Source organism: Corvus moneduloides, chromosome Z (genome assembly GCF_009650955.1).
Source record: "Corvus moneduloides isolate bCorMon1 chromosome Z, bCorMon1.pri, whole genome shotgun sequence".
Classification (NCBI taxonomy): Eukaryota; Metazoa; Chordata; class Aves; order Passeriformes; family Corvidae; genus Corvus; species Corvus moneduloides.
The window spans coordinates 48,291,549-48,315,220 of record NC_045511.1 but is presented as its reverse complement, the minus strand read 5'-3'; the positions used below and the strand labels follow the sequence as shown (position 1 = coordinate 48,315,220).

Sequence of the window (23,672 nt, the reverse complement as noted above, 5' to 3'; positions counted from 1 at the left end):
GACTACTTCAGACTGAAGCAGAGAAAAATTGTGTTGGCAAAGATTAAACTGAAACATCAAGCTTAGATTATCATTAATTTCCTCACTGTAATACAGACAATGAACACTAAGAGTAATGACTATAAAACAAAAAAAAATTCTACGTAAGTTTTTTAATAATCACAAAATTCATGCTTTGCACCTTGTAAGCTCTGATCTTTCAAATGGCTAAATGGACCCAAATAGCTTAAATTATGAGGTCTGTAAGTGTTTTTAAAAAAACTAGCATTTTGTTTCATTGTACTCAGTACTTTGATTTGCTAGAAAAAAACCTCAAGTTTGTTTAAAACACACAGCAACATGATTGTAATTTTTTTATACGCACAGAAGAGACTCAATTAAAAATTAATTATTAAAAAAACTAAAAACCCGAAATTAACCTTGATTAACAAGTTCATTATTTTATGGATTAAAGCACTAAAGACTGTCATATGACTAGAAATCGTAAACAAAATTATTTGTTCAGTTAAAAAATAAATGCAAAGTCCTTAATATTTAATTAAAATCAAATTTTATTTCATAAAATAATACACCTGGAAAGTCATAGAATACTAGTTCAAAAACCAACCAGTTATGAAAATTTAGTCAACATTGTCTTTACAATATTTAAGTCTCAGGCACCCTCCAGTGTCTGGAGAAGAAACTACACAAGTGAACAATAACTGGTTTGGCTTCAGTTTCCTAAGGTTTGATTTTATCCCCGTCACACTCAAAACCTTGTCTCTTATTTATTACATAACTTTGTTATGTTAGCTACAGTCAGAGAAGCAAAAATTTATTACTTGTCATTTAGTAAAAAAGCAACATTTGGTCAGTACTTCAGTTCAGAATTAAGAGTTTTGACAGGGAGAACAGCTGATGTAATTTTGCCCTAGTATAGCTGAAGAGATTTTTTTAAAAATTGAATGAAATCATAACAATATTGACCAAAAAACATCTTAGAATCAATATTAAAAATGTTACAAGTAAACCTAGTCGGGGTGATGCAAAAAGAGGTAGGAAACATTTCAGAAGAGAGTACACAAGATAAATATATTTACACAAACACATTATATATACACACATATGAGTATAAAAACATTATAAACCAGTCATTTCCCCCATTAATCTTACAACTGTGCTTAACTTGACATGTTGCAAATATTTACATTGACTTCAAAGAGAGCTGACTATAATGTGCAAAACAAAGCATGACATTACATATTTTGCAAAGTACAATAGGCTTATAAAAGTCACTCCATTCAGATTTTGGCTCTTTGTAAAAACTTGTTGCATGCTTTTAAATAGTGATGTTCCTTTTTGCAATAACTTCTCTGATTTGACGATCAAGTTCACTTACAATATGGTCTTCATGATTATAGACCCCTGTTCTCAACAGAGTATCCCTCTCTTCTATCAGACGAGAGAGGTATTCATCTGTATTCTCATTTAGTTTTCTACAATGAAGACTATCCACTCTTCCAGCAGAATTATCTGTAGCATCTTTCAATTTCTTTCTCTCTTCTTCTTGTTGTTTTAGCCTGATATCGATAAAATAGGAAGAATTAGAGAATGAGACATCTTAAACCCCACTTTGATTATCTTTGTGTTGAGTCTTTAGTTCACCTACTGAAGTACTAAGCAAAACAAAGAAATCTGTAAAAGGTAAAAAATTATTCTGTCACTGGGGAAAAAAACTACAACTAAAAAAAAAATGTTAATATAATACTTAAATATTAACAAAACTTTTTGTATGTGCATATGTAACTATGATACTCGCTATGAAGGCTTCTGCTTTGGTAAAGCAAACAAATTAAAAGGGTTCAACATACAAAACCAGTGCAGACAGCTTTTGGAGGACAACATTAGATAAAATTTTAAATTTTAATATATTCAAGATAAGAACAGAACATGCCTTGCTCTTTTATTAACACAGCATCTATGCTTAGAACTGAAGGTCTAAAATAAAAAAAAAAAAAGCTTGGTGCTGTACATCTATGACCTTAACAAAAAAACCCCCAGGTGGCATTGAACATGGATTTTGCTATATTGCCATACTGTTGCATTTTATAAATGTGCAATCTTTACCTAAGGGACATGAAACAGTGCTCTTTCACTGGACTGACAGCCAATTATAATCTTGATTTAATTGAATCTTCTCCTGTTTTAAGGCTGACAGCAAGAAAAAAGAAGGATAGGGAGCAGGTGGGGAGGAATCTTACAAATACTTTTATACCTGTTAAGTTCATTTCTGATAACCTCCAGCTCTTGTCGGTCTGTTTTCCCCAGCTCTTTTTCTTCTGCTGCCAAATAGCGCAACCTCATGTGCTCGAGCTCTTGCTGCTGCTTTTTAAGGTGAGCCATTGCATTTTCTTGTTCCCGCTGTGTGGGAAAGGGTGAAGACATAACTCAGTTGACTACATGATTACATGTAAAAGTGCTAATTATAGTGACAGAGCGGAACTTTAGGAATGAAGTCATAACAATTACATCTCCGAGAGCATTAGAAATGTAGGAGTTAACAGAATGACTTAGCTAGTGATATCTATAATGCAGTAAGACCGGTGACTATCACGATCACAGCAAACCTGTCCAGGCTGGATCAGCTGCAGCCCAATCACAGATATCTCCCCATTAACAAAACAGCAAAAATGTTAACAAATTCTCTTACTAATTTTGGCTTAAGTTGGTAGGCATAAAACTTATACTTCTGGAACTGCTCAAGCTAATGAGATTTATTCCTTTACTATATAGTGTATGAAATAATTTTTTTTGAGAAAATAAAAGCTAAATAGCTGCAGGAAACTTCCATTATCGGCCCCACAGTGTCTAGTACCAAAGCTTCAAAAACAGCTTTTTGAAATTACAACTTGTGGTTGAAATATAAACCTTGAAAACAAAGTTCTGGCAAGATGTCCTTTTACATTTGTATAGCACTATGCAAGATTTTAGATAATTTACTTTGTAGATTTAATGAAATCAATCTATCCATTCTGAAAGTTTGCTTGGCTCTAATTTTTTAAGCTCTATACAGATACTAAAAAACCTAAAGTTTGAGTCCACTACCACTTCGTGACATTAAAGTGCCTTAGTGAGAAACATGGTCTTCTCTCCACTTGTTTTCCTCCCTGCACAAAGTCATTTTCCATATGACTTTGTGCACTAACTCAGTACAGTCAGTCTTATACCCAGAATAAGACAGAAGACCTGAGGTAGTTAAAAAATAACACAGGAGGTTACACAAACATCCTGGATCTAGGCATATTGTGAAGTGGAAGTTTATCTTTGCAATTTTGACATTGCCTTCATCTGGAGTGTTTGATTATTAATACAATCATTTTTATATTTAATATGGGGGTAAAAAAAGGTAATTTTTTTGTTTGATATGTGTAAGCATATTTTTTATACAGTCAACCTCATAATATTTGAAAGACTTTAATCAGGTAGTTTCCGGAATTCCAGCTGCCAGCATTTTAAACACTCCCTGTTGATGATCAATAATTGGCAAGAAAATCTGAATTTCAGAAGGGATTGGTATAAAAAAAGACTAACTGTTAACGTGAACAGACAACACAATAGAGAAGAAGTACTTAGCAAGAAATCAACCCTAAAGACTCCAAAAACTTTGGTTTTATGCTAAATTCAATACACCAGTAAGCTGAAATAAATGTTAGAACTTCAGTGAGACGGGTCATAAATCTTGACGAGCAACTTGCTAAAGAGATACATACTAATAAAAAAAACAGAAGCAGGAATCCTGCCAAAGAGTCTACAGCTGATAGATGACTGAAGCATAGAAAAAGCACTTGGTGAAGAAAAGGCAATAGTCCTTCCTTCCCCATCAAGAATTCATTGCAGAAGGACGTTCCCATGTGAGAGAAACCCCTTTTTATGTGGGAAAGATTTGAAGAATACTGTAATAAAACATATTCTGCTTCAGTCTGAGAATAATCTACAAATACAGTACATATTAAAACAAGTTACTATAGACAGCTGATATTTAAAATTTTCAAGAGCTATAAGGAAATTCAAACAAAAAGTTGTGAGACTGACCGGAGGTTAGTCTTAATCCATCACCAAAATTGGTGTTGACACCACCAGAGTAACTATTTCTCCAATTTCTATTTTATTCTTTCTTTAAACAGAGGCCTTAGAAATAACCAGAAAGTACCAGCAGGACCTATTTCCATAGTGGCCAAGCTATTTGAAATCATAACCCAAACCTAACAGGATGTATGGGTACATTAGGAAGAACGAATTCAGCTTTTATAGAAAAGTCACTGTTCCAACTAGTCTTAAAAATCCCAACCAAACACCACAAAGAAACCTCCTAAAACTGAACACACAACTAAGCAGTGACAGAGAAAAGTACTCTCAGCTTACCCAGGGCTTAGAACACCAGAGAAAGGATAGCAATTGATCATTTCCACAAGAGCAAGAAGGTAACAGTGGATTCCACAAGAATATATTCTTCTGTATATTCACAAATGGGGAAATCACTAATGAACAGTTTGCTGCTGATACAATGTAATTCAGTGACAAAAACGCAGATGTGCAAAGAGTGGGATATTATGGAGAGAAAAATGAGTTAGTATGAAAAGGAAACAGATTAAAAAAAGAATACATTCACTTATGTCCATTAAACACAATAGCCTGAATGCAGCAGCTGGCTCATGATGTACTTAACTGACTGAGGGCTGCTGGAGGATATTCAAAGATATCCAAGCAGGGTTTCTAGATCTTGTGCATCTACTGCTGGCCCAGACTGGTATGTCACATCAGTTCACTAGCTGGGTCTTTCCCACCCAATGAAAAGCACAGCTGAAACGCAAAACTAGGTATATTCCAACTAGAGACATGATTCAAGTTATTCGAAGAGTGGAAATGCATCACTTAAGCAATATACTTAAGCATGTGAGGAGCTTTTTGGACACAAAGTTTTAAATTAAGATAGACATTTATGCTGGAAAAGAAATGCTACATATAAAGCAGTACTGTTGAAGTATTTGAAAGAAGAGGCAGAGAGTGCTTTTAGTTGGGATTTCTTGCTTAAAGTCCCAGCAAACATCACAATGGTATTCTCTGGTTCCCAAATACGTAGATAGGCAACAGTATCCAGTAAAGCCAGATTTCAAGTATAAAATAGGCTACAAGGAAGAACAGAATAAATGAGCTATGAGGAAGAATGGAACTATTGCAACTATTTTGATAGTTGCAATAATGTTGAGTTGTTTATTTTGCTAAATACAGGTAGTAAGAAAAAACACTGAGCATGATCTTATCTCAAGCAGGCTGCCACAAAACTAGCACAATTTCAATTAACAGAACAAGTAAATAGATTGACAGTCAATCTGATTACCTCAATTACATAGAATCTACAAGTATAAGGACAAGCTAATATTTACTTCTCTTTGAGACTATCAATCACTATTCTTGGTGTCCCCATTCAATTTTCTATTGGATTTTCCTATGTAGGATTTTCCTAAAGCTAAATCCTTTACAAAGTTAAGCAAATTAAAATACTGCTGTTTCCAGGAAACAAACAAACAAACAAACAAACAAACAAGCTAAACCAGTTGTAACTAACACCTTAATTCAAACAGACATAAAATTTTGAGTACGTTAAATCTCCTTTGGGAAGTCCTATTTAGTCTCAGGGGTGGAGCTGTTGCCTTGTACACGTAGAAGAAATCTAGAAATTTCTAGGTATCTGTCTTTATAAGTAAAGAATCCAGTAATTCAGTCTGGTGATTAGCTACTTCTCCTGATTAGACAACAAGTATAAAGAAACTTAGCACAGATATCACTGAAGTAGATACAATACACCCTGCATATCCAAGTTCTGGTTTTGAAATTAATTTGTCTAGTACATCCTGGCTTTCCTGTTAACGTTATCTAACAGTGGTAAGAGTCTTGAAGGCCTCAAAATAAATTATATAAGAATGCATTTACAAGCAAACTGACTCATCAGTAGGAAAACCATCTTGTTACAGCGGGGGATGAGATTGACATTTTCCTCTTAGGTGATGTCAAAAATTTAACTCTCTTACGTGAGAGAGGACTTTTAATTGCCATTATCTCTTATCAGCCTTTCAACCTACACTGATTTGTAGTATGATTAGTTTCATCCAATAATTTTTTTGCAGCTCATGAGATAAGGATTAACTTTAGAAAACTCTTTGTTCTGCAGTTCAGTTTATTCAGGCTCTCATTGTCCCATTTTAAAATAGGGGTACTGTCATGGGAAGCTGGGGTATTAATCTAAGTCTGTCAAATTTGTTTATCTCAATAATTCTATGAGAGAATTATTTTTGAAGGTACATTGCGCAAAAATTGACCAAAAGCTAAATACTGCAAAACTAATGCAAAACAGAGTCGCACTTGTTACTAGGACAGCAATACTTCCACATAAACACAAATCATCACATAACTGTGACTACACTGAGTAGAAGCCTTTTAATTCAGTCCTTCAGTTTGTGCAGTATATTACTCAGATCTATGAGGAAAAATTCTGAAAGCATTCTTCCAACTGCACTGCAGAAGAAAGGCATAACTGCATGCTGGCCAGAAGCAGTGCGTGTTGGACCACAGGTTTCATGACAAGCTGATGTGTTACTATTTCAGGCAGGGAAGTTCAATGATCCACATGTTTCTGCTGTCCAGCAACATGCTCACAACGGCAATCTGTGAGCAAAAAAGGCATTTTAGACAAGCTCAAAGGAGAGGTATATGTTAGACGAAGTACATATACTTCAGGTTAACAGAACAATATCTGAAGCTCAAACAGACTAAAAAGAAGACACACTACTTCTAATGCTTTCATACTGATCAGATCTTATTTAATAGCTTGGTCCTTTATGCCCTCACTGAATCAGTTCATTTCAGAACCACAATTTTTTTAAATAAATACCTTTAAAAATGTTTAATTAAACCAAGAAAGAGACAACACAGAATGATGAAGAAGCCATGGGGAGATGAAGGAAAAGCAAGGCTTTTCTGCAGAATCATTTGTTCAGTTCCCATTCCTTTTGATATTTTTCTCTGGGGAAAAATTCTATCCAAAAAACCCCAAAAAAACACAGAAACAACCAAAACCAGTGTCACTAGAGACCATGCTCTTTGCTACGGATAACAGTCCTAGATTTGCAGGGAAGAAAGATTAAATACAGTGTGTGCTAAATTCTTGTTTTCTCAATAGGCGAGAGAAACACCTTTATCAGTACATTTTGTCTCCAAGCTAATGTTGGGTAGGAATTCCTTTTAGATAAAGGTGATTTGATATTTAATTTGATTACTAATACAATTGTGATGTAAACATGGCAAATATTTGGCACTTTTTTATTTGGGTTGCTGAGGGAAAAGTCCAGATTAATTTAATATAAGTCACTGAAAGTCAAGAATTTTAGAGGCATGCCATGCTATGACCCCAAATAGCGACATTTAAGCACAATAATATTAAATTTAAAAAATAAAAATCAACATTTGCTGAAGCAAGATTATCCCTACCATTCAGTTCATGACAGTCCAGCTCGGAAAACAGACACTAAAACAAGTGAGAAGGGATTCTTTCATGATGGATCCTGTGTGTAATTTACATTACACACTTCATACTCTGTGATTTTCAAATGTCTTTCCCAACATTAGTCTTTGACTCCTTTAAAAAGTCTGTCATAACAATTTGTAGGGTGTATAACAGAAAACTTGTTCTATGTATACCATTCATAGCAGAGCAAGAGGAACCCATTTCCTAATAATCCATCAATACCAGAAGATGGCAAAGAATTTACAACAGTTTGATAAGGGAGGCATGCTGATTTTGAATTAATTTATATACAATTTTGTTATGATATGTTGAGGGGCCATAAAAAGACTATATTTTGTTATGGTGAGAGAGAAGGAAGGATTTCTTATTCATCTCAGTGATGAAACTGGTGTCACTTTATCAGACATTCAGGTATTAAACCTACTTTTTCCATGACAATGTAACAATCCACTGAGCAACAAGCACTTTTTTAAATGGAGAAGAACTCTACTGTATAGAAGGACTAGAAATGTAGCAGAATTTATTGTGAGATGTTTCAAAGTAAAATACCAATATTAATAAAACACTTCTGCACATTTACTTTACACAAAAGTTAAGTCCAACATTTTAAAATCCCCTTGTAACATCTTCATTTTATTCTGTGTATACTGAAAAACTAAATTATAATTGAATACTTGGTATTCTTTAAGTGTACCTCAGTGCACACAAGTTTAAACATACATGCTGCATGCTGAAAATTCTCAGTCAAGACTTTCTGGCTAACTTTCCAAACTTTACTCCTATAATGTATCCTAAAATAAGGAGCATTGCAGATTTATTACCAACTGCTTATTCTAGACAGGGTGTTTTAAACCTCAGTAAGAAGTACTAGAATTTTTGTTCCTAAGCACTTAGAATCTTGCATTTTTAAATTTCAGCTAATGGAACACTCCAGAATCATCGACTGCTGGACTAAAGGCAACTTCGTGAATAGAAGATAAAACCCACCAGAAACTCAGAACACTTGGAAATATATTACACTTGCATCATAACCTAACAATCATCAGCCACTATCCCACAGTAGGGCAGCCACAGATTAATCAAGAATATCATATGCAAAAATTATCTCAATAATATGTATTAGTTGGTCCTGCACTACTTCCTCAGCACTGCTAATCATTCTTTTTGCTACTTTTCCTTTGGCCCCCCACCTACCTCCTTCAATAAAAGGTCTCACCAATATTCCTTTCACTAATTTCATATTTTGTCATTCTCCTCCACAAAACAAATCCATACCAAACAAGTCTGCATTGTAGTTATCATATATTTTACTACAATGTTTTACTACTTTTCTTCATTAATTTTCATCTCTAATGTAGTGCTTGAGACATGGAATACTGTTTTAGAAGCTTGTATGGTGGAAATCTCAGTCATAAGTTTTGAAACCTGCAGAAGTATCAGCATTAAATAAAAATTAACTGATAATAAAAAACCATCAAAATTTCAATTATAATCAGATCATAAAAGAATCCCTGTATGCAACCAGGTGCTTTAGTTAAGAGGCTCTTCAATCAAGGAAGCACAATCTTTATTTTGCCATAGCTGCCTATAAATCCAAAGTGAGATGTAAACATACATACACTAGACTAAACAATGGCTAAATAGCAGCCACTATTCACTCTCCCACTCATACATACCATGCAAGTCTGTGGGAAAAACTTACGATTGAAGCTAAGGAACTCAAGTAAAGTTTTCTGAAAATAACCCAGAGCTGACAAGTCAGTAGGAGGGCCTGGATGGTTTCAAGACACAGTTTTTAACCAAGATTTAGATTTTCAAACGTGGGGGTTTTTTGTGTGTGTGCTTTTTTTTTTTAAACAAAGATTTACATCCTATCCTTGGCTAAATTACTTATAAATTCTTAAAATTAATTACTGAGTGGATAAGCAAGATCCTGGACAAGACAGAATGAATTGTCAGCCAGCCAATATGGTCTATGCTCTTTTAAACAAATGCATCAGTGCTGGTTCTAACAGGTCTGTAAGACACAAACACATTAGAAGACTTAAAAAAATACTTCTCTCAGAACACTGAATGCATGTATATTTTGAAATTTTGGCTATTTGGATTAAATCTAACTGAGATTATCAACTACAGAAAATGACATTTCTGCCAGTTTTGATTTTTGTTTTGATATAATGTTTCTTACACCCAGACAGGTACTGAATTTGATATCCAAGTTCTGTGTATACATACAAGGATGTATGCAGTTTTGTGTAAACAGCTGGATTCATCCGAGAAATAATGCTCATATAAATAAAAAAAAAAAAAATGTAAGTCTCATTTGTGTAGTACTGAGATCACCCAGTCAGCAAACATTGAAAGAGTTCTTGAAATCTCCAGAAATGACATCATTTACCTGGGTGCACAGATATGTAGCTTATTTGTTGAAATGTTTTTCTCCCTAAAAGCTGAACAGGCGTATAAGAAATGAAGTATTAATACAGACTTTCACTGAGTAACAGAGAAAAGAAAAGTAAGCTGGGTGAAGTCTATTGTCACTCAGCTTTACAAACTGTTTAAATTTAACTAACTTCTGTATTTTCTAAAGTACAGGTAAATATGATTTATGTGTGCCTTCATGTACTTCAGTAACACTGGCGCTATGTTCAGTGTTCAAAATCCTACCCATGGAGAAGCTTAGATCATATTCTATTAGCAGTCCCATACTTTAAGTTACGCACTGTGTCTCTGATATTCTGCAAAATATAAAACTATCCCAGCTGTGTGCTAAGAACTAGTTCCAAAATAAAAGAAAACTTTTTAATTAAGGAAACATTGACTTTTATGGTTGCAAATCAGAAGAGCATTTTACTAAATGCTTAGCCTGTAGATTATGCTTCTTTAATTCACAAACTGACTGCACCGGGTCACCTTTAAGTAATGGAAATCTCTGTTTAAACGTTTTTTTGGCAATGGGCACAAAGCATTAGATCTCATTTCCAAGACTTACCAGCTGGGTTTTGTCATTAACATTTATTAACAATCTAAGATACGGCTTTCAGCGTCTAATCCTCACTACACAAATGTTTTGTATAGTTCTCTAGAGAGCTTTGGTGTGACAAATTACTGGCACAGATTACAGCCCTGTGGCTATTCACCAGAGGCAACACAAAATTAACATGGTACTAATCCAATTCAAACAAGAAATTGTTCAGTCTATGCACAATTGCACAAATCATCTGAACTAAAGCAAATCAAGAATTCCTTAAGCTACAGTTTCCAATTTTATATTTAAAACACAGCAAATGGTTTTTGACCAGATTTGCTTCAACTTTTATTTGGCTCTCTAAAGTCACTTAAAACTTTTATCAATAGACTACGAATAGATGAAGCACAGGAGTATACCATCCACAAGAACTACTTTGAAAGGGTTTGTTCTGTTGGAGAAGTTGTAGGTAGCATAATTCACTGTACATGCCAACTTATTTCATGGTTCAGACTTTCAGCAAGAGGTTCAGTTGAAACCATCTGCATATATTAATAAATCCAGATCATCAGGTCTATGGTGATGAAATTCATAATAAGAACTGGATAGTGAAATACATTAGTGTTAGCATGGCAAGTGACAAGCTCTGCTTTTATTCTACAGAAATTTTAAAACATGGCAAGAAAAGATAGGCTGGATATTTCATGATTGCTGAAGAAGTATTAATCAGAGAGATAAGATTTATATTTTTCCTCTTATCACCTTCTCAAACATAAATGTTTCACAAATTGCAGATGACTCCTTTTATCACTTGGCAAAAAAGGTACAATTTGAAGACTGCAAATGAAGGTTAGTTTTTGCTTACTAATAATGATTGTGGACCCTCTTCAAGCAGAAATATAGATTAAAAAAACGTTATAAATTAGAAGAGCATGGGCTTAACTTTTTACTCTCCAAAACCTGAATCTATCAGAAATGAAGGTACTATAATCTGTAAGAAAACCCAACACTGTTCCACAAGCTGGAAGTACAGGTAATAAAAACCTTTTACTAAACTTAAATTCTGAAGCTTTGTGTACATATCAAGGTTTGTTCGCGAATCAGTTGGGATATATTATTTACTTATTTGTTTGTCAGGGCCAATGGAAATGCTAGCCATTCCTAAGCACATTGTTTAGGTAATGTTTACTGGAATTCACGAAACACAGATGACAAAATACAACATGTACTATGGATTCAGCAAGGATTAAGCTGCTAGTACTGCAAGTTTAAACACAGTAATTTCAAGTCAAAAGTATATGACTGTATCTATATAGATGCCCACAGACACACAAGAGCTCTGTTAAAACTTAGCAGTGAAATAGCATGTCACATTAGTATGAGGTCAGAATTTCCAAAAGCAGAGGAAAGTTTCACTTCCTGTTTAATTTTTCTTTACTTTACAGCATTCATCAAAACTTAACCCTTATTTCTAAAAGTGACTACTTGTTTCTCACCTTTACCCTTCATTCATTATACAATTAAAATACAGAACAGTTATTAGTACTATAACTGACCAAGATGGTTGGGATAGTGGCAAAACATTTTCCTGGAGTGCTGATTCAGCATTATTTGGACTTAAACTAAACTTTTTATTTTTCAAATCACATCTGCTTTTAACTATTTCAGCCTTCTTTGCAGGGCTCAGCCTTGGCCTTTCCTGAGTTCTAAGTCAAATACAAGCCAGTTTTGCTGTTCTTATTTTTGTTAAAAGCATAGCTCAGAGCTTTACTTTGCAAAAACAAGTAACGTGAAAGCAGTAGTTAACAGTAATCCTAGTAGCTTCCAACATGACATTAACTTGGTTGGCTCATATGACCAAAGAAAACCTGCATACCTGTTTTATCCTTGCAAGTTCTTTCAAAGCCCTTGTCCATTGTTGTTTGTAGTGGAGCTTTGACTTGGTAGCTGACTCTAACTTTCTTTCAAGTTCAACCTAAGAGCAATTAAAATCATATCAGCTGAAGCAATAACAGCAGTAACAATCACTGAAAGATGTATATATACAAAGGGTCTGGTTTAAGAAAAGTGTTTATGTAGCATAATATACAACATCATCTAAAGCTGTTATACAATATAACATAAATATTATGGCACAAGAACATTTTCTTGTTTAAAATATAACCTTATTTTTATTGGATGGCCATCTACACAAAAAGAAAAAGATTAGTTTTTTAGCACTAAATCTGCTGATGTAACCTTTAAATTTAAGATTCTCAAATTAGCCAACCCCTGATCCCTTCTTTATTCAAAAAAATGTTATAAACACTGATTTAACAAAAATGCTGATGAATAAATCTCTCTTGAAAAGGTACATAGAGCTTTTGGTTTGCTGATGGAAGTTATGTCCTACATTCTTTTCTCTGAAATACCCATCTGCTCAAACCATTCTTTAAAATCTATGTATCTAATGTGAACCTTTGATCTTACTAACTAAATAAATTTTTAAAAGTTTTTACTGCTAAAAAAATTCATTTTACTATCTGTGCAAAAAGAATTTTACATTAAAAGAGATGAAAATACTTACGAAGCACACAAAACACAATAAAAAAAATAAACTATTTTTAACTAACATCTCTGAGGAAGTAATTTTTTTTTAATCTTGCAAAAACTATTTTCCTTAAATTTGTGACGATCTTAAAGCACTGACTTGTTTAATTCATCTAACAGGATATCTAAAAATATTTAATATGTAAGAACTTAAAAAGTCTGTAGTGACAAAAATATTTTGCATCAGTTGCTTGCATTATTAGAAGTTACTGAAGCATACAGTAACATACGAACTGGCCATATAACCGAGTATATCTTGTGCCAAGAAGCATGGCCTAAGTTTTTTCAGCTTATTTTGCCAACAATTTTGCTCAAACCTCACAACAATTCTGAGCATTAAATGCCCGCATCAGTGGTTTTAATTAAACAAAGTATTCTCTACTGAGGGAATGTTTGGAAAGTCAAGTTATGACAGTGATTCCATTCTATTGGTAAGCAACACAATCTCTGCAGAAATACTTAATTACGAAAATGCACATAATGGAATACCAGTTTAAATTAATACTCAAGAAAATAATCATCTTTCTTAGTTTTCTAAACAGAATGTTCAGAGACCCCATCATAAATCATGATTTAAATATATAGGTTAAGGTTTTTCCTGTTTTAGCCTCCAACATTACTGCTTCCTCTATAGAAATAAGGCCACTGTTGACCTTATTTGTGTCTGAATATTTAAACTCTAAAGAAGTAATTGGAAAAAGTAAACCAAAACAGACAAATTAACCACTTCATCACACAGTGTTATTCTACATCCCCTTTATCAGTGAATGGACCATTGTGACAGTGTTTAAATACTAGAATAATCCAGTATACCTTTTCTAAGGTAAGAAGATTTATTTCTGATTGTAGCTGGATTTCTGGTTTGCTACTTTGCTGTTCTTTGTATTGCTGGAACTCCTTCTCCAAAGTCTTATGCTTATTTTCTGCTTCATAAAGCTACAGAAAGATGTAAGTTAAAGAAACCAAGATGCAAGTTAACAGAAAACCCCATTCATGGACAAATAATTAGATTACAGAATTTAAGTTGCTTCTTAGTCCCTGGAACAAACATCAATCATACTGTCAATTATCGGATATAAAACAGACACTGAACGTTACACATTTATAATTAATGATTTCTTAATGATGGCACACAGCAATGTTTTAATAGGAAGAGTTTTAAAGAGGATCTTTGCTCAGTACTGGAAAGAAAAAACAAGTCTGTCCTCATATACATAAGAACAAGATTTACGCACATTTTTGTTCATATTTCTAAAACAACTTACAGAAGAAATACAGAAAGCATAACTACTAAGATTTACACATCTTTTAAAGAAAGCCAATGTTATCTACTATATGAAGTTTTATTACTTACTCAGTTTCACAGCATAACTTTTTTAGGAATGTCTGCAAAAGGAAACGACTAATACTTTGTACAATCAAATGATTTAGAAGAAAGGCTGAAGCAGAAAGGCTTCAGTGACTAATGACTTAATGCTGTGTACCTCTGCCCTCACAGTGTACTTCCACAATTTCAAGAAGATTTTTATAAAGAGAGTGCTTTGCTTTTTACAGACAATGGGTAATTTGACAAATGATGCCAATACACAATTACTTGCTACAGAGAAAGTAAGGAAGTCAAATGTTTAACAGCATTTTTTATAATATATTAAAAATACTAAGAACTATTTGTAAGGTTTTCATCTTATGTTAAATATTCTTCAACTATAAATACCTAAATATACCTGATGGAACTGATGTATTCCATAACAGAGTATGATCCCACATGATCTTATATTTATGTTCAACTAGATAATGCAAGTATTTCCATGAATTGTATCTAACAGTTTAGAATACTGGGTGAAAATGCTTTAGAGAACTCACTTCTGTTTCAAAGCCTACAACTTGTACTAGTACATCAATATATTAATTCTTTGGATCTTCTAATTGGGTCACCACTATTTTTCTCCCAAAATTCTGCTTTTTGCTTTTATAATTGTTACAGAATGGATGTAAGAAAGCAAAGATGTTTCCTAGGGACCCATACAAAAACATAGTTCGCTGCTGCTGTTTTTCACACAGAACTACAATAGACAACTTGAACAAAAGATACTGCTGTTTAACACCCTTCCATTTTCACCTTTTTTTTTTTTTAAAGCTGACATACAGACATGATGCCAAAGACAATAACTAATCTCTTTTGTTATTCTCCCTAGAACTTCTATAACAATGTTTAATTTCTTGTCTGATTCTGGAAACACTTTCAAAAATTGAATTTCTCACGAGATCTATCACGTGGACTATGAGAAAACCATAAAAATCCAACAAATAAAGCACAACTTCCTTATTCAGAAAGTAAGGATGATATTCTTCAAGGCCGATGCTTCAAGGATCTTCTCTTGTACATAGTGGGGCTTACATCCAAACAAGTTGAATTGTAGAGTTCTCTAAATGTCTAAATGTGGAAATTGTGTACTGACAAATCCCTTTAAAAGATATGGAATAAGATCACTTATTCCAGAACATTCTGTGTTAAAATTCCAAAAACAGTAACACAAAAAATACCACACAAACAAAAAACTCCACACCCAAAAAGGTCTTAAAAAAAGAGCCCCATCTGGTAAAATCAGAAACTTTTCGCTTGTGCACATTACAAAGAGCAGGGTCCCAGAGTGAAACTCCAAAGTAAGCAAACAAAACCCCACCCCCAACAAAGCAAAAGAAAAAAGCCTGTCATATGCAGAATATGTGGCAGCAACCACCACATATTGAAGCATAACAGGAACAGCACAGAGGAAGACAGCCAGAATCCTCTGGAAAGAATGGCTTTCATACAAAACAAGACAAAACATAGTGGGACTTGTGTTTGGAAGAGAGACAGTATGACAGCCACCTATGAAAGCAGGAACACTGTGTTGCACAGGCACTAAAGGATTCTTCATAATTACCAAGTAATGTGCTTAAAATGAACAAAAGTAAGTTTTTAAGTACATAAGACATAATTAAATTTTAGAACTCACTGCCATAGGGTGTTGGAATACTAAATACTTTTTAAAAGGAATCATATGAGATCATGAAGAAAACTTTCACTGACTGCTAGTAAATACGAAACTGACTCTGGCAAAGAGTACATATAACCCTTGATGGTATTGCTGGATATACCAAAACTGCTTTTTTTCATAGTCCCATTTCTTATTTTCTTGTCCTCTAAATCCAGCCATTGCTGCATCATAATGCTGAGCTAAATGATCATTGGTCTGATTAACTGTATGTCTGTTCTGAATAGCAAAAACAAAGTGATTGTGATGTTTTATTTAGAAAAGGTCTGTTGAAGCTAAAAATGGTCAGTGGGAGCTGAAAGAATGAACATGGAAGAAGAATAGTAGCTGGTGGCATTGGGCCACTTGAGCTTGAAGAACAACTGGCTGTCTCATCTGTACAGGTAGCTGCCAACAACACAAAATGCAAAAGTGATCCACTTATCACTTTGAAGACGATTGCATTCTGCAATCTGCTCATCTCAGTTCAGTGACTGTTCAAGTAGAATAGTCAAGATGAGTATCTTTGAGGTTAGCAGCGTTTTGTATTAGCTACATTTTTAAAGTTTACTGTACTGTGGTTAACATATGCTAACAAGAAAAGAAGTACATTAATATTAGTGTTTAATACAGAACTAAAAAGAGCACAAAAATCTAGCACAACTCTTCCTAAGTACAAAAATATGGCTTTGGCTGACAGTTCCTCAAACAGTGAAAGCTAATATGGGATTATCACTATCATGTATCAGACATGAAAAACACCAAAGCAAGTAATTAATCTACATAAAGTAAGTACTTTTCAGAACACTTAGGCATTAGTAAGATTTAATCTACTTAGTAAGAAATTAAGCATCTAATGTTATAGCAGCTAAGAAAAAAAAAGAACTAACTTCTACAGTTTAAGAGTCAGGAAAAATATCTAGACTAGCCTTGTTGTCAGTGCCAAAGTTAGCTTTGAATGTGGTCTAAATTTTCTATTTTAAAAGTACTACTCTCAGAATAGAAGATTGAAATAACAAGAGGGTTTCCCCCTCTGCCACAATAAGGATAATAGAAATATTCTTTTGCAATAGAAGAATAAAACTATCTGCACAGTCAAGCTACATAGATGATAATTGCTAACAATTTTTTAAGTTACTGAAATGTACACTGCTGTTCAAGTTCTTCATATTATACATGCTTTTAATTGAAACTTGATTTTCAGTGTTGAAAAAATAATTACCAACGCTGCATTGTCCACTGGCCCTACAACTGAGCAAGGCTGACATGGATGGATCTCAGCACAGGGCTCACCAAACAATTTAAATAAAATGTTTATTACAAATTTGCCAGAACGCACTTGCTGCCAAAAGGCTGCTTAACTTAGTATACTTAGAGAAACACTCACTTTTATTAGAAAACACAAGTGTATTTACCTGCTGATGTAAGCGAACCTTGTCTTCTTCCAGCTGTTTCATTTTTGACCTTTCTAGCTCAAGCTGGTGTGCACATTCCTCCCTGGCTCGACGCACAGAATCCTGGAGCACCTGCAGATTTCGTTCATGCTCTGCTTGCAACTCCTTCTTTACTCTTTGAAGCTTAAAAAAAGAGACATATTTATATTAATTCATAGGAGTGAGAGCTTTACTTTAAAAGTCTCTTACAACTGCTACTGCTATTCATGACAGAAAAATTATTAATTTCAGAAATTAAACAATAAAATTCCCATTGTCCATATGTTTGCTACATATGTTCTTACGAATTTCAGTTTAACTAACAATCTGCCAATTATTATATTTGGGCTATAAATATATCCTTGCTTGACTATTGTAAAAACAGAGCTCTCTGGAGCTCTTCTGTACATTCTACACGCTTCTACAACATTGCTCAAGGCAGGTTGCACATCCACCTTCCTGCTACAAAGTGAAAAGCTATACACCAATTCACTACAGAAACTGTGAAAGTCACAGCTTCTTTAGGTCAAAGACAGCACTTTTTCATACTGAGCATACTGAGATAATTTCTCACCAAGCTAAACAGAAGGACAATCCTTGACATGTTTGAACTTTCTAGAAAGATGCTACTGTCCCAGATAACTGCTAGCTGAATAGAAACTTCTCCAATAGCCCATTTCTCAAACTGTGTAATTGTTAACTGAACATTACATCATTTTGACCAGATGCTTTTGGAAACCACTAACTTTTATCATCTCTAACTCTCAGGTCAGAATCTCACTAAACTTTGAGGAAGTTTTCAGAGAAACATACACAAGATTCAAAATAACTACTACTCAGACTGAAATGCACTTGGCCAAACCTGAGCACCAGGGTTTTTTTCAGATGTTAATGTCAAAGCATTATTTACAGCACAAACTGCATCTTGAGGTACAGATAGCCTGGGGTACTGAACAGGACACAGACTCAGCCAGCTAGTCCCTGTATTCGGAATTCTCAATTTTGTTACAAGCACAGAAGGGATTAGTATGATAGAAAAACTAATCTGAGTTACAAGGAGGAAGGAGAAAGTTTGTTGGACTGCTGAACACCACAGTATTCCACCTATATCATTCTGAGTATGTTCTGAAGGACAAGAATAGGCAGTTTACTTTCTCTTTTCATGTGACTAGCACCCCTGAAGTCATACCCCACTTCCTCAGGTTGAGGGTGTTCAGTACAATGGTAGTTACTGGTTTCTCCTGCATCCTCTTTGACCTTGTCACTACTAAAAAAAAAATAAATAGAAGTAGGAACTCTGAAAATGTTGGATAACAAAATCTGGACAACTGGAGTTTCTCCCAGATCTTTGTCACCTTCTCCTCACAGTTAATCTAGCAATTACTTTTTGAAGTGAAGAACTCTTGTGCATGTGTACAATACTCACCTGACAGTAACTAAACTTGAGATATGCTAATGTTACATAAATGTCTTCACTGACACTAATTCTGTCAAGAATAGAAGGTTTACAGTTCTAGCAATCCATTTAAAAGTTCACTGAATTTCTATTTCAGTAAAAATGTAGTTGTAACAAAACTTGGCTTAATTACTAGTGTTTCCCTATATATCCATATGAATGTGGCTATTTAATATCTTATACACAGAACACAATTGTCACTATGTGAGAACCCAAACCTTATAGAAGTAGCTAATGCAACGGCATTGTTTAATATGACCAGTTTTTACCTCCGATTCAGCACTAAAAAGCTGTCGCTCTCGCTTATCCAGATCTTTCAGGGTTTTCTGAAGCTGTTCTTCCATAACATTATATTCTGCTACCTAAACAAAGGAGAAAAAAAGTATAAAATATTGAAATTTTTAATTTAGAAACTTCCATATAAAACAAATCTCCAGTTCTTAATTAAGAACCTGCAACAGAGAATCCTTCTAACTCATTAAAGACTAATGGGTGGCCATGTATAGCCAGGCTGTAGAAGGGCTTTTTGACCAGGCATGTAAAACGCAATTAAAGTTAAAAAGCTCCCATATACAGCAAGCAAACCTAAGGAAATTCCTAACAAATATTCTATGATTAAAGGCTCCTCTTAATTTTTTTTGCACTGTTGTAGACTAGATGCAAGCATATCAGTAGTTGCAAAGGCTAATCACAGACACTTTGTTACATGTTACCAAGTACCTTGTCAAATTTATAACAATTTAGAGTAAGACTTCCTGCAAGTATAAGGAGGAATTTCCTTACCTTTTTCTTCACTAATGCCTCTCTCTCTCTATCTCTTTTCTTCCATTCCTCTGCAAGTGCTTGCATATGGACCATTTCCTTCTTTTTAAGCTTTTAAAGGGAAAAACAAACAAACAAACAAACAAACCCCCCAAACCAGAAAACCAGATCAAAATCGTTGGAAGTGTACCCTTAGAGTACTAAGTCTTGAAGCAAAAGTTTTGTATGATGACTTGTGTAACTCAAGATATGATTCTGATAATGAGAGATTTCTTACACTGAAGTATAAAATGCAAAGTAAGCAGTTTGAGAAAAATATCCAAATAAATAGGTACTAGATTTTCACCATCTTTTAAAAAAAATCATGTGACTATAACCACTCAGAATAACTTCAAGAGTAGAGAGCAATGGTTTTTGAGACGCAACTAAAGGAATACAGAATTAATATTTAACATCAATAGTTTGAATCTTGTATCTACTGCACTTTATAAAGAGTAATGGGAAACTGAAGATGGTATTCTGCAGCTCAAACCTAGCACCTTCTTCACTCACTTAAGAATTAAACTTCTTCCTTAAGAGCACGGAATTTGTGGATGGAGTAGTTTACATCTGAAGTTTTAATACTCTGTATGAGTAAAATTTAGTTCTTACTCGAAACAGTAAAATACAATTCATGTTCTTCTCTATACCAATTTTGCTAAACCTCTGGCAATCATGTAATTTAGGTAATGAAGAGTAAAAACCTGATTTTCAAAAATGTCCTCTTGCATTTCCTTCCACATTTCTAACTCCAGTGCTGCTTTGTATTCCAGAGTTTCTCGAGGTTCTGGATGGTCTTCTGGGGCACAGCAAGGCTGAGTGGGAGGGACATCCCGTTGCTGACCAGCACCCATATCCTGATATAATGAGAGTGGATTTTCATTGGAACCTCAACTTTTCAAAGACATGTTCAAAGGAAAAGGAAAAGATTTATAGAAAATTTACTTGAGAAGAATCTGACACCATAACTTCTTGCACTTTCACAAGCCCGTAGTCTTCCAAGGTGATGGCATACGAAAGCTCGGCTATTCTGCTACCTGACCTGTAAATAACATTAGAATGTTATTTTAATGAAAACTGTCTAAAGATACAGAAAGAGAATTGTAAGACAACATACAAAACCAGCAAAGCTGAAATCCTACAAGTTCTGTGCAAGCTCAGAATCTCTAAACAGTTTCCTGTGCCTCACATGTTCTCCAGTGTATATTTTTAAGTTAGGGGCTAGTTTATGAACCCACAGTAAGCTTTCTGACTTAAACAGATAACTTGTCTTTGGGAACCTATTTAATTAACAGATTACTATAATCAACACATCCCTGCAACAAGGGAATAACCCAAAATTCTACCTACAGTCTTATATCTGAACGATATAACTGTTCATACAGGCATTGCTGCTGACTTTATCTTAAGATACTTGTTAAATTTCTTTAGTTTTGCTCTTTTAGACTTTAACAGTAACCTACTAGTTATCCACAATATAAGTAATTTAGCCTATCATTTGTGGTAAAACATCCTTGGATTACTAAAAAACACATTTCTGGAAGCTTCAGCACAGGGAACTGGCAACCTTAAATCCACTCAGAGGTCAAAATATCTAACGATGCCTAGATAACAGATATTTTAATAAATTAATTTGAAAGTAGTTGTGGCTTCTGCTTAAGAAGAACAGTTTGTCTCCAACTGCCTCATCTCTAGTCACAGTCAAAATGTAGCAAACAAAGACAGTCTTTTGCATACAAAGATATTAAGAGAAGGAACACACTGAAGTCATGTAACTGGAAATTTTATCAAAAGTTGCACATGAAGGTACACTGCAGTGTAGACCTTGGTCAAAACAAAACCTCTCGTTTCAGTGCTAACCACTCAGTAAGGCAAAGGCAATCACACAACCACTTGGCACCTGGAAGCTGCAGAACGTATCAAGCAACAAGATGCTGCAGGAATTTACCATAGCTGTAGTTTTCACAGAAATTCACTTTCAGCAAATATAAATAGTCAACACTAAGATGCTTTTTACAAAGGTGCAGCCTTCTACAGTTATTTGCAAGGGGGAAAAAACCCAATAAATTGCTTGTACTTCACTTAAGTTAAAAATAAATGGCTGCAATAAATTCTTACAACTTTCCATCAGTCACGGACTAAAAAAGGAAACAAGATTCATATTAACAAACCTCAGAAATCTGAGTAATTAAGTCTGTTTAACATACCAGTGTAAAAAGAAGGTTACATGAAGAAGAGCGAGGATAAGAAGGGGTCAGCACAGCAAAACACAGACCTGGTAACATTTTGAGAATGCCATCTAGTGGTTATGCTTTGTGCAAAAGCAGGTTTCATTTAACCAACAGTAAAAGTATGAACCTGAATGTATAGTCAGACCTTAAAGTAACTCTTCACAGAATCAGGCCATGCTGGCTTTCACACAGAAGTTTAAACAAAGCCAGAGGTCAATTTTCTATTAAGATGGGAGGGGGGATACCAGTCACTAACATGAAATTTCCTGTGAGTTAAATATAACATGCTTTTTTAATCTGTTGCATTAGAGGTATAAAACTGACCTCAGTCTTAATAGCAATTACATTTATTTCTAAGGGCATAAACAAATTTCATCATTACACAGAAAACATGAGGGTCTAGACACTGATTGCGAACACTAATCATCTTCAACAAGGACACAGGACAGAAGTAACTACAAATCAAAAAAAAAAAAAAAAAAATATATATATATATAAAACCCCATCACTGTCCTGTGCAAATGAACATTTGTCTTCAGACAGAAGGCTAGCTAATACTGCTCCTTCTGATGTAAACAAGCTGAAACCCCTGCTACTATCCTGAAACAGGAGACGTCTCAATTTTTTGGATATATCTGTCCTCCTAACTTTCACTGAAGTAGTTGCATCTAAAAGCATACTACGGACAAACAATGGTAACTATTTCCTGGAATATTAGCACTTTCTGTAAATAAGTAACTTAGTCAAGGAAGTGCCTCAGTACCATTTTTTTCAATTATTTATTTCTTAATCTGTCTGTGAAGTTTAATTTACCCAGGATCATGATTATGTAAAGGCTTATTACAATGACTGTGGTAGTAGTGCGGACATCGCATAATATGAATTGTGGCATCTCTTGCATGCCTACTCCCTCCCCTCCATACTGCAGTACTCCACAGCCTGTTTACCTATTCAAAAGGCTAAGCAGGAAGAGCTGGCCGTTTTTCAGAGAAATACTAAACAAACAACTCTACAAAACTTGCTACAGAGTAAAGTATTTTTTAAATAGTTTTACCCTTGTGGTGCTGTGACACTGACTGTTTCATTACAAGTCTGGCGCCAGCATTGTTCACCATTCCCACCCAAGAAGCGGGTTTTTTCTGAAGCCAAAACATTTGAAAGCTGAAGCCTTGCCACCCCTAGAAGTAAGTCTTTGGCTGTTTTATCCTTGTGCCACAATTCAACCAGCAGAGGCAACCTGAAACAAAGAAGTGATCTTAGTGTCAGGCATCAAAATGAAACAGGAAGCATTTTTATTCAGAAGAACCTCATGTTCTAAAAGTACCTTTCCAAATCAGTGATGGTTACAAATGTCAATGAGATGGTTTTAGTGCCTTCCACTTAGAGGAATGAGACCGACTGACTCTGTATCTTCTCCATCACGTGGGTCAGTCAGATTATCATTCCTTTCTTCAATTATTAGGGAATAACAATGTTATAGTGAAAGTGACTGACAGAATAATACTAATGCAACTTGATCATCTTCATTTATAAATACTTACAAATTAATTTCAGCCATTGTCACTTAAAATACATCTCCCTCCATTCCTGCTTTCAAAATACCACTATTTTTAACA

General features: G+C 34.5%; 1 protein-coding gene across 4 annotated transcripts in view; it reads right to left on the bottom strand.

Moving 5' to 3' along the window:
* Nucleotides 1-527: 527 nt before the first annotated feature.
* CEP120 (centrosomal protein 120) overlaps nt 528-23,672 on the bottom strand; it is a 37,892-nt gene continuing 14,747 nt past the window's right edge. For 3 of the 4 annotated variants that reach the window (XM_032096540.1, XM_032096539.1, XM_032096541.1), the window contains exons 12-21: nt 23,111-23,293; nt 20,771-20,867; nt 20,530-20,682; nt 19,808-19,897; nt 19,294-19,386; nt 17,551-17,712; nt 13,932-14,054; nt 12,406-12,504; nt 2,255-2,400; nt 528-1,559 (exon numbers count right to left, since the gene is read on the bottom strand). In XM_032096540.1, the coding sequence (XP_031952431.1) occupies nt 1,319-1,559; nt 2,255-2,400; nt 12,406-12,504; nt 13,932-14,054; nt 17,551-17,712; nt 19,294-19,386; nt 19,808-19,897; nt 20,530-20,682; nt 20,771-20,867; nt 23,111-23,293 (1,387 nt within the window). In that variant the 3' untranslated portion in view covers nt 528-1,318. Of the gene's footprint in view, nt 1,560-2,254; nt 2,401-5,192; nt 6,703-12,405; nt 12,505-13,931; nt 14,055-17,550; nt 17,713-19,293; nt 19,387-19,807; nt 19,898-20,529; nt 20,683-20,770; nt 20,868-23,110; nt 23,294-23,672 lie in introns of those variants that run through there. The other variant, XM_032096542.1, reaches the window with a different exon arrangement.